Source organism: Pan paniscus, chromosome 19 (assembly GCF_029289425.2).
Source record: "Pan paniscus chromosome 19, NHGRI_mPanPan1-v2.0_pri, whole genome shotgun sequence".
In the NCBI taxonomy this organism is placed as follows: Eukaryota; Metazoa; Chordata; class Mammalia; order Primates; family Hominidae; genus Pan; species Pan paniscus.
In genome coordinates, this window is record NC_073268.2 from 80,356,689 (window position 1) to 80,368,831 (window position 12,143).

The following is a 12,143-nucleotide window of genomic DNA, read 5'->3' on the forward strand; positions in this document are numbered from 1 at the left end:
GGCATTTGTCCCCCCCATCTACTGAAGGCCACAGCTCCTGTAACACAGGAAGCCTCTCCACACAGCTGCCCTGTCCAAGTTCTCCTTGCCTTTGCTGCTCCAGAGAGAGTAACAGCTCCCACTTCTGCTAGCTCTGGAGTGTAGCACTCTCCCTACGAGTTTTTCTCCATCTGCCCACACCTTTATAAATCTTCCCTTCAGCAAACTCTCCCCAGAGTTACTTATCTGAGTATGCCATCTGCTTCCTGCTGGGACCCTGACTAATACACACCCCCAAATCTATCCGTAGGAATTTATTCTACAAGAAATAACATAAGAATACTGGCATCATGTTTAAAAATTCCTACTTCATCTCAAGATTATAGAATTAATTCATCTATATTTTCTCTGCTTGGATTTGTGGATGTACATGTATTTCTTAAAATATTTATTCCATTCATAATTTTAATGTAAGATGTAAATTAGGGATCTAGCGTAATTCTTCCCCCAAATGGTTGGTCAGCAATCTCGACCTATTTATTCAGCAACCAACACTTGCCCTACTAATCTGTTCCGCCATCTTTAAGTGCTAAATTCCCACTGCACTGGAGTCTGTACTGAATTTCCACCAGTATCAAACTGCTTTGACTACTTTAGCTTTATAATATATTTTAGCTTTATAATACACTTTTAACTTTATAATATACTTTTAAATCTGGCAAGTCCCTCTCCTTTTTTTTTCTCCCAGAATTCTCTTAGTTATTTTCATAAGTATTTTTCCAGTTGAATGTTACAATAGTTTTATAAAATTTAGAATAAAATTAAGAGGTTTTTAAAAATTAAATGTAAACTAAATATTCCACATAAAATGAGGTAGCATCTAGTCAGGCATGAATTTAATACCTAACTTGGCTGGACCTCTTCAGCTGTTTCCCTGCAGAGAAACATAAGCTTTCAGGATTCACCAATCAGAGAATGTAATCTCTGATTTTTTGTGGAGGGGATGTTAAAAAGGTTATAATGTCTATGACGAACAAAACGTGAGTAGACAGTGTTCAAAGGCATAGTTTTGAATTGGTGTTTGCTATATTTGGAGAAGCTTTTTCCAAAGCATCAATGTTATAAGTGGTATTGGCCTCTCTACCAACCTATAAAATGCTACTTGGCTAAGAATGTAACCAAAGTCTTGCACACTTGCCCTGTCCTTTTTGTCCACTATTGTCATTCAAATGCTGTGCTTCAGGAGCATGCCAAGTTAGAGAGACTTCCAAGGGTGAGCCAGGGAATACTGTCACCTCCAATGGTGTTTCTTTTCTTTTTTTTTTTGAAACAGGATTTCGCTCTGTCACTCAGGCTGGAGTGCAGTGGTGCAATCATGGCTCACTGAAGCCACAACCTCCTGGGGTGAAGCGATCCTCCCACCTCAACCTTCTGAGTAGCTGGGACTATAGGCATGTACCACTACCACACCTGGATAATTTTTTTTTTTTTGTAGAGACAGGGTCTTACTATGTTGCCTAGTCTGGTCTCAAACTACTGGGCTCAAGATTTCCTCCACTTCGGCCTCCCAAAGTGCTGGATTACAGGCATGAGCCACCATGCCCAGACATCCAACGGTGTTTCTATGGGAATGTCAGTCTGACACTGAGCCACAGGAGTAAATAAAGAGACAGCAGGAACATAACTGTCCCTTCTCTTCCCCTGTCAACCACTACCTGCCATTCTGCAACCTCTAGTCCCTGCAAAGGCAAAGGAAGGACCTGAGACAGGACCTGAGACAAAGGAGGGACCTGAAGGACCTGGGGACTGAGGAGGACTTGGCAGGGGAAGGTGGGCTCTACCTACTAGTAAGCAGAATGGGGAGGGGAGATCAGAGGGCCTGGTTTCCTATTTATTTGCCCGTCTATCCAACCCGAAGACCCCAGAATATCTATAACCAACCCTCCAGCAGTCATATACTCCCCTCCTAGTTCACATCCCTGCCCTTGAGCAGCCTTCTTCTGTTAAGGTCATTCCTCCTGTTCTTTTCGACAATAAACTGTTTTCTTCCCACCCAAAGGGTACCACAGTGAGACAGAAATCCAGGGGCACATTCTTTACCCTCCGGAGTAAACCCAATTAGGGACTAGGCATTCAAGGGTATGGGACGTTCTCAGGCTGGTGGGTGCTAAGTTAGAAGCTGTATGCGATCTCAGCAACATTTGCTGACATAGGCACAAGAGGCTCATAACCACTGAGGGCCCTAGGGCGGTTATCTGAGCAGCTGGCTAAGGCCAAGAGCACACTTACTACTGGGGCAGAAACTCAGCTTGTTTTAAACCCATCACTGGGCACCAGATGCACACACAGGGCTGCTTTTTCACAACATGAGTCATGATCATGTGCAAGGCTGACAATCCGAGACTACAGGGCAAGGCCAGCAAAGAGTTCACCATATGTCAGGCCTTCCAGGGAAACCAGGGGATCAGGGAGATCTGTGTCACAGGGGAAAGCTCAGGCTCCTCTAGATACCACTTCCCTATTCCCATTTTGGCTCTTGACTGGCTATTAACCAATACCCACTCACTACTAGGCTTAAGGCTTAGTTCCTCCCAGGGGTACTTGGATATTTGGTGGCAATCAGTTCTTTTCGTAGGGGCGGTGACAGCTTCAGAATTTGGTAATGTCCTTCTGCTTTCCTGTTTATTCTGTAACCAGGGGCTCCTCTGGTCTGCAGGCACTTCACAGTGCAGCAGATCAGGAGGCGGGTGGAGGGTATGGATGGAACACACTGAGGGAACACAATGCCCACCTCTAGCCTCTGGCACTGCTGGATCTAGGCCACACTTCTCCATTCTAACCGTTTAGTACTTCTGACCTCAAGAAACAAAAGGAAGTTTAAGTCTGTGAACTACCAGTGCCTCCATGATTATCAACGGGAGAAAATGAAAACAGGCTTTCCCTCAACTTTCTCCAGGAGGACGGGGGCACCTTCACAAATAGGGCAGAGGCTCTGTGGACTTCCAGCTCAAGAGAGAAGGGTGGGACCTCTCAAACCAGTTTGGTTTTGTTGGTGTTGTTGTTGTTTTTAGAGATGAGAGTCTTGCTCTGTCACCCAGGCTGGAGTTTGGTGGTGCGATCATAGCTCAGAACTCCTGGGTTCAAGTCATCCTCTTGCCTCAGCAACCCAAGTATCTGGGACTACAGGTGTGCACCAGCACTCCTGGCTCAAGTCAGTTTTGGAATGCATGTAGCAGGGGAGCAGCATCCTATCTGGAGTTCAAGTATGTCCTGCTTTCTTTTTGCACACTGCCAAGAACTGCAGCCCTGCTGCTCAGGGAAGGGCCCCTCTTGCTTACAGAAGGGCTCAAGATAGACTCTGGGAAAAGAGCAGGGCCAGCCCTACCCATATGCCTTGACCTGGGAACTCAAGCCTTCCATCATTTCCAAAAATGGGGAGAGGCTGAGTGAGCTCTAGGTTGGCTGCTGACACTGCATCTCCCAACACAGAGGGTTACTGCTACTTGTTGTCTCCTGCTATGGAACTGGCTAGCAGAAGCACGTTCAACCCTCAAACTACCTCAGGAACACAAACAGGCTGACACCTGTCAACAGAGCCCTCCCCCAAAATCTGCCTTGAAATCCACCCTTCTGGCTCAGAAGGCAGCCCCTCCTTCCTCTTTCTCAGGAGCTGGGGAAGAAGAGACACTGGCCCACAGACAGCAGCCAGAGCTTGACAAGGCCAGGAAAAGCTCTGTTCTTTACCCAAAGGAACAAAAGAAATCAACCTGAAGCTCCTCTATGCCCATATTTTCCTTCTAATCTAGTTTACCATAGTTCACAGTTTCTTAATCTAGAGTCCTTGAACTTTCTGAAATAATGGGCAAAATTTTGTGTCAACGTGTTTTTCTAGTGAAAGGATCTCATAGGCTTCTGCTTCTCAAAAACATCTCTGATCCATACAACTTCAGGGCTACTGACTTAAAGCTACTGACAGTGTTCAGTGAAGATTTGGGATCCAAAGTGACTCTTCTTGGCTGGGTCTTCACTGGGTCAAAAACTTAATTTTAAAGAACCTCAAGATCCTCAATAAGATCTCCTGGTTGGCAAATGAGTCTTTTAATGACAGCCATACTTACACAGTTCAAACTCACTTCCAACTGGCCCTGGATTAGCACCAGAGTGTTTCTTCAGGAGAGAGCCCAAAATAAAGTACCATCTGGCCAAAAAGTAAAGGTCAAACACAGACACATTTAAAGTGCAATGCTAACTTTCCCAGCTTGAGAGGGAGCACAGCCTGGGAAAGAGGCCTTAAGTAGTCTGGTGTTTTCCTCAGTCAGTATACTAAGAGGCCTTAAGTAGTCTAGCATTTTCTTCAGTGAGTATACTAAGAGGCCTTAAGTAATTTGTATTTTCCTCAGAGGATATACCATGTGGCCTAGACTGCTGTGGGGCTGGGTGGGCTCTCGATGTACAATTTAAGTTCATTTCCAACTTAAAAATAACAATTATATAAGACGAATCGGTTATAAGAGCTCACATTTTCCCAAACTAAATTCTGGATTATCACCTGGAGTGGATAACAATGAGGGCAACACAAGAAAATGAGTAAACATTAATGTTCACTAAGCCCCCAGATGCAGTTAATCATAAGGTCAGTCTGTGATCAAGGTCAGATGTGCTGTTTGAGAACTTACTACCCTAATATGTTATATGTTTAAACCAAGTTATTTTTCACTTAGGACATAAGGGTACAAAATTTCCAGAAATGAAGAAGTATAGAGGATTAGAAGCCTCTTGTGTGGAAAGTGATACCTTTATTTTGCTGAGTTTCATTTGGATCTTCTTAGACACCAGATCAGACCAGTATTTCTCTCCTAAGAAGTCCCAAAATATTCTTCCAAGCAAGGCATTCACCCAGGCTTCCTGTTCTTCCTCCTCAGAGGGTGGAACCTCTGGCAACTGGCAAAAGAAAAGGGACCAAAATTAGCTAGAAAGCAACTGGAGAATAAGACAGGTGCTTATTTTTATAAAGTCACTGAAGGTCCCTCCTTATAGAAACAGGAGACCACACGAGTCATACTCCTTCCCTACAAATTACAAGTCCCACATTATATTGGTGACTAGGAAAGGGGAGAAACGAAAGCCGCCATCACAGCTAAAACCTTCTCTTTGTCTGTTTTCTTTTTCTACCAGTCTTCCTGTAAACCAGCTAATATTTCATACCATTAGCTTAGCCAAACTGCTCTGCGTCCAAATTAGCTTGGTATCAACATTATGCATCAGTGACACATCTGATAAAATGCCTGCCCATCTTTCTTCAAGCTAAGGCTTGGACGTGTAATTGTCAAGCTGGTGCTCATCCGGGCAGACGCCACAGTTCCCCAATGGCCAGGACTCAAGTTCAGCCTGAACCCTGTGAGGTCAAAATACTCCCGGGATGCTTAAAAATACTGATGCCTGGATCCTACCCCCAGAGTCACTGATTTCAGTGGGCATCAGGAGTTTCAGATGCTCCCCTGGTAATGTAATGAATAGGCAAGACGATGAATCACAGATCTGGATTAGAGAGAGCTGCTCTCAGGGCTTCCATGAAACATCTACAGCTGTTCTCACCAATCTCGGCCCAGCGAAATACCCTGATCCTTACTTCCATTTGATACAATCCATCTGAAGCATCTGCTGTGGCCAATGTGTGAGGTGGGGGAGAAAGTAAACCCAAGTCTCCGATTTCCTTGGCTAATCATTAGACTGTGCACTCTGGCCTGGAGGGGGTCAGGGATGGAGATAAAGAAGGGTAAACAGCAGCACCCACAGACGGTGTTGTAAGGTTTATGTGGTTGGTGCAGGCACGAGCTGAGAACTCAGTAATGTAGCAGCTGTCCACTGACCACATGCCAGCCCTATGGGCACATTCCTGTCTCAGGTCCACTCATGTCTCACAATACCCTGGAAAGACAGGAACTTTACTTCCATTTTAGAAATGAGTGCAGCGCCTGACACACAGTCCTGTTCTCCCATCCTCTATCTGCTCTGTCCTGTGTGTGGCAGTGGGGGTGGGGGAAGGGGAGCTGGCCCCCTGATATGGCAGACATTTTCCTGTGCTGAGGTCTCTAATTAGACTGTAGCCTTGCAGAAACAATGAGCTTTGGAAAGCAAAGATGAAAAGATTTAGAAATGCAGAATCTGTGAATTATTCCCCCTTTCCCCTCCCTCTATGGCTACTATAAGTGCATCTGTTCTGCCCTCATGGGTTGGCTGCAGCTATAACACACACCAGACACTCTCATTACCTCCACGCTTTGTGCTTGTGCATTCATGCCAGTGCTATCCATTCTGAGCAGCTGTGACTGTGCCCACATTGAAGCTGTGTGCCTGGGTCAGTGCTGTGGTGCACACGTTGTTGCTTGGTGTGTATGGATTTGAATCTGCAGATCCAATTGTTTGTGAGTACTCCCAAGGTCTACAGCACATAGCTCCATGCACTCATTCTGAAGCTTGGTGTTCACCAGTCACTGAGCTGTGCCTGAGCCAGCACACTGCTCAGTCCCACCTGTCTGCCAGTCTTGCTAAGAGGTGAGGCCAGCTAGACTTCCTGGGTGGAGTGGGGACTTGGAGAAATTTTCTGTCTTACAAGAGGATTGTAAAATGCACCAATCAGCACTCTGTAAAAACGTACCAATCAGCACTCTGTAGCTAGCAAGAGGATTGTAAAATGCACCAATCAGTGCCCTGTAAAACACACCAATCAGCGCTCTGTAAAATGTACCAATCAGCACTCTGTAAAATGCACCAATCAGCAGGATCCTAAAAGTAGCCAATCGCAGAGAGGATTGAAAAAAGGGCATTGTGATAGGACAAAAACAGAACATGGGAGGGGACAATAAGGGAATAAAAGCTGGCCACCCTAGCCAGCAGCAGCAGCAACCCGCTTGGGTGCCCTTACACAGTGTGGAAGCTTTGTACTTTTGCTCTTCACAATAAACCTTCCTACTACTCACTCTTTGGGTCCGTGCCACCTTTAAGAGCTGTAACACTCACCATGAAGGTCCGAGACTTCATTCTTGAAGTCAGTGAGACCACGAACCCACCAGCAGGAACCAACTCCACATACACTGTCACAGCCTGTGCCCTCTCTTGCTGGGGGCCTAGGGTTCGCTTACATTTTTCAATCACATGTCACTGCATGACTTTATATTTTACAGGAGTCCTTCACATTTGAGTTTTCAAAAGTCTCCTTTATGAACGTTGGTGAGTCTCATTTAAAAAAAAAAAATGGTTTAAAAAAGAAAGCATGCTGGTCAGCCCATTTCAGAAGACATGGATCTGCTTCACCCTTCTTAATGGACATGGATTATTCTCTCTGGGCTTTTCGAGTGCTGTGACGTTTTCTGTCATTAACCAAGACATTTTTCCACCACTAGATCCTGGATGGAAGGGCAAGAGTCTGCAGCGGTGAATGCTTGGCCATGCCATAACTTGCACTGTTTTTTTGAATCCCTTTTTTCTCTGACTGAACATCTCCTTCCCAGCCCCAAGGGTAACTCATTCAGCTTTTCTGAGGTTACTGTCTTTGAGTCCCATCCGATTATTTATACAGACTTCTGCATAAACACTCATCCAAGGGCAATGACCACCTGGCCCCTCAGACAGTACTAAGTTGCTGCCCACGTAAGACACCACGTGTCTTATTTTAGATTTGTAGGTTGTACAAGAGAATAAGTTACTTTTTCCCTTCCCTAGAGGGAGCATCTACCCTTTATTAGCCTTTCTTTACAACCCTAGTTACTCACAGGAAAGTTTTAGCACAAAATAGCAAGAAACAAAGGCTATTTCACAATGTATGTCCAAGCCAATGGCATATGATGTGGTAAACAAATTTCTGAAATAACCGACAAGCAGGTTGTTTTTTCAACAGTTCCTTTTTCCAAAATAAGCTTCTCTCCACAGACTCATTGGGAACAAAGAAAAATTCCAGAGCAGAACATCGATAATGCATCAAACAAGCTTTTATGAGCAAAACCTGGATTCAACAGCCTGCTAGGAAGGCCCAACGAATGTCATAAAAATTTAAGAGTTTAAAGAAACAATGTGCATACATTTCCTAATATCGCCATTTGGCTATAGGATGAAATGTGTGGAGGATATTCATTTCGCTGTCTCAACTGTATAAACACACTAAGAAATGGTAACTTTCCAAAAATGGCTTCCAAATAAGTGTAGAGAAAATTCAATGGTTTGAAGCTGAAGCAAGCCCATCAAAACTGCGTCGCTCTTGGGATACGTGTTATTTAAAACTAACCTCTAAAACTAAAGTAGGACAGATTTACTGAAGTCTGTGGTGTAACATTTCCTATTACAAATGGCCAGGAGGCCAGCCCAGTTTTTCTATTACAAAGAGTGTGTAGTGCCCCCACTCCTTTTTGGCCGCACCCAGTGTACCGCCAGGGGGGTTGCACAAGGGACAGTGTGGTCCAGGAAATGACACAGCGGAGGACCCTACCCCTGTGTGTTTCTTTCCCTTGATTATAAAAACAATGCATATTCACTGCAGAAAACACCCATAATCCTGCTACTCAGATTTAAAACATTTTAAACATTATTTAAAACAGTTTTACTATATTTTCTTTCAGTCTCTTTTCAGTGTATATATACATTTAAGAATACAGAACTTTTAAAAAGCAAAATTAGGCCGGGCGTGGTGGCTCATGCCTGTAATCCCAGCACTTTGGGAGGCCAAGGCGGGCAAATCACGGAGTCAAGAGATTGAGACCATCTTGGCCAACATGGTGAAGTCCCGTCTCTACCAAAAATACAAAAATTAGCTGGGTGTGGTGGTGCGTGCCTATAGTCCCAGCTACTCAGGAGGCTGAGGCAGGAGAATCGCTTGAGCCCAGGAGGCAGAGGTTGCAGTGGGCCGAGACCGTGCCACTGTACTCCACCCTGGCCACAGAGCAAGGCTGTCTCAAAAAAAAAAAAAAAAAAAAAAGCAAAATTAGATCTGGCTACATGGTTTTGTATTCTTTGAGAAGGAGTCTCGCTCTGTCGCCCAGGCTGGAGTGCAGTGGCACGATCTCGGCTCACTGCAAGCTCCGCCTCCCAGGTTCAAGGGAGGCTACCTCAGCCTCCCAAGTAGCTGGTATTACAGGCATTCACCACCACGCTTGGCTAATTTTTTGTATTTTTAGTACAGACGGGGCTTCTCCATGGTAGTCAGGCTGGTCTCAAACTCCCAACCTCAGGTGATCTGCCTGCCTCGGCCTCCCAAAGTGCTGAGATTACAGGTGTGAGCCACCATGCCCGGCTGGTTTTGTTTTTTTTGTTTTGTTTTGTTTTGTTTTTACAGTTTTACTTAGATGAAATTCATAGATCATACAATTTTTCCATCCTTCCATAGCTGCTGTGGAAAACAGTATTGCGGTTCCTTAAACAATTTAAACAGAATTACCCTTAAGATGCGCTAATTTCACTTCTGGCTATATACCCCCACAAATTTGAAAGCAGGGTCTCAAAACAAGATATGTGTACACTGATGTTCAGAGCAGCATCATTCACAATAGCTAAAATGTGGAAGCAAGCCAAGCACCCACCGATGGAGGAATGGATAAGCAAAATGGCATACGTACACAATGGAGCATGATTCAGCCTCAAAAAGGAAGGCGATTCTGACTTACGCTACCACATGGATGAATCTTGAGGGCATTAGGCTAAGTGAAATAAGTCAGTCACAAAAAGACAAATACTGTATAATTCTACTTATATGAGGTACTTAGGATAGTCAAAATCCGAGAGACAGGGAATGGTGGTTGCCAGGGGCTGGGAGGAGGGGGACAGGGGAGTTACTGTTTAATGAGTACAGAGTTTCAATTATACAAGTTGAAGAGAATGGTGGTGGTCAATGCATAACATTATGAATGTATTTAATTCTACTGAACTATACATTTTAAAATGATTAAGATGGCAAACTTTATGTCTATGTATTTTACCACAAAAATAATTTTTAAAAATAGAGTACATTCAATAGTTTTCAGTATATTGAGAGTTGTGTAGCTATCACCACAGTCAATTTTAGAACATTTTCGTCACTCCCCAAATAAACCCTGTACCCATTAGCAGTCACTCCCTATTCCTCCCCAACTCCTCCCCATCCCCCTGCCCACCAGTCTAGGAAACTAGTTTGTCTCTATGAATTTGCCTATTCCAGACATTTCCTATAAATGAAGTCATACAATGTGTTCTTCTGTGACTGACTCCCTTCACTAATGTTTTCAAGGCATATCCATGTTGTAGCAGTGCGTCCTTTTTATTGCATAATAAACTTATTTTTATTGCATAATAATATTATCATCTATGCATATACCACACTTTATCCACTCACCAGTTAATGGAAATATGGGTTGTTTGCCACTTTTGTTGTGTGTTTTTTTTTTAAAACAGAGTCTTGCTGTGTCATCCAGGCTGGAGTGCAGTGGTGTGATCTCGGCTCACTGCAACCTATGCCTCCTGAGTTCAAGCCATTCTTGTGCCTCAGCCTCCCGAGTAGCTGGGACTACAGGCGTGCACTACTACGCCCGGCTAATTTTTGTCTTTTTAGTAGAGATGGGGTTTCACCATATTGGCCAGGCTGGTCTTGAACTCCTGGCCTCAAGTAATCCACCCACCTCAGCCTTCTGAAGTGCTGGGCTTACAGGCGCAAGCCACTGTGCCCCACCATTTTCCACTTTTGGCTATTGTGAATAATGCTACTATAAATATTTGTGTACAAGTGTTTGTGTAAACATGTATTTTCATTTCTCTTGGATATATATTTAGGAGTGGAACTGCTGGCTCATATGGTGACTCTGTTTAACTTTTTGAGGAAATACCAAACTATTTCCCACAGTGGCTGGACTATTTTACATTCCTGCCAGCAACGTATGAGGACTCCTATTTCTTTCTTTCTTTCTTTCTTTTTTGAGGCAGAGTCTCACTCTGTTGTCCAGGCTGGAGTGAAGCGGCATGATTTTGGCTCCCTGTAACCTCTGCCTCCCAGGTTCAAGTGATTCTCGTGCCTCAGCCTCCCCAGTAGCTGGGATTACAGGCATGCGCCACCATGCCTGGCTAATTTTTTGTATTTTTAGTAGAGATGGGATTTTGCCATGTTGCCCAGGCTGGCCTCAAACTCCTGAGCTCAGGCAGTCCACCCGCCTCGGCCTCCCAAAGTGTTAGGATTATAGGCGTGAGCCACCGCACCCGGCCAAGGATTCCAATTTCTCTACATCCTCACTAATACTTGTTATCATCTATCTTTTTAAAAATTTTTATTATTTATTTATTTATTTGGTAGAGATGGAGTTTTGTCATCTTGCCCAGGCTGGTCTCGAACTCCTGAGCTCAAGTGATCCATTCGCCTCAGTCTCCCAAAGTGTTGGGATTACAAGTGTGAGCCACCACTGTGCCTGGCCATCAGATGTCTTTTTCATTGTGGCCATCTGGGTGGGTGTTAAGTGACATCTGACTGTGGTTTTGATTCACATTTCCTTGATGACTAATGATACTGAGCATCTTTTCATGTGCTTGCTTATTTGGGCGTTAGTGTATCTTCTTTGGAGAAATGTCTATTCAGATCCTTTACCCTTTTATTTTTTGAGACAGGGTCTTGCTCTGTTGCTCAGGTTGAAGTGCAGTGGTGCAAACACTAATCACTGCAGCTCTGACCTCCCTGACTCGAGCAATTCTGATTCAGCCTTCTGAGTAGCTGGGACTGCAGGCACATGCCACTATGTCTGGCTAATTTTTTTTTTCTTCTTTTTTGTAGAGATGGAGTCTCAATATGTTGCCCAGGCTGGCCTTGAACTCCTGAGTTCAAGTGATCCTCCTGCCTTGGCCTCCCAAAGTGCTCAGATTATAGGCGTGAGCCACTGCACCCAGCCCCGTTGCTTAATCTGGTTATTTATCTCTTTGTTATTGAGTTGTAAGAGTCCTTTATACATTTCTAGGTACCAGTCCTTTATATTTCTAGGTACCAGACCCTTATCAGATAAATGATTTGTAAACATTTTCTCCCATCCTGTGGGTTATCTTTTCACTGTCTTGATGGTATTGTTGGCAGCACAAAAGTTTCTAATTTTGATGAAGTCCAATTTACCTATCTTTTCTTTGGTTGCTTATGCTTTTAGTATCTTAGCTAAGAAGGTTTATCGAAC

General features: G+C 44.2%; 1 protein-coding gene across 6 annotated transcripts in view; it reads right to left on the reverse strand.

Moving 5' to 3' along the window:
* TEX2 (testis expressed 2) overlaps nucleotides 1–12,143 on the reverse strand; it is a 118,542-nt gene that overhangs the window by 25,130 nt on the left and 81,269 nt on the right. For all 6 annotated transcript variants that reach the window (XM_034942724.3, XM_034942723.3, XM_055102145.2 and 3 more), the window contains exon 6: nucleotides 4,774–4,920. In XM_034942724.3, the coding sequence (XP_034798615.1) occupies nucleotides 4,774–4,920 (147 nt within the window). The remainder of the gene's footprint in view (nucleotides 1–4,773; nucleotides 4,921–12,143) is intronic.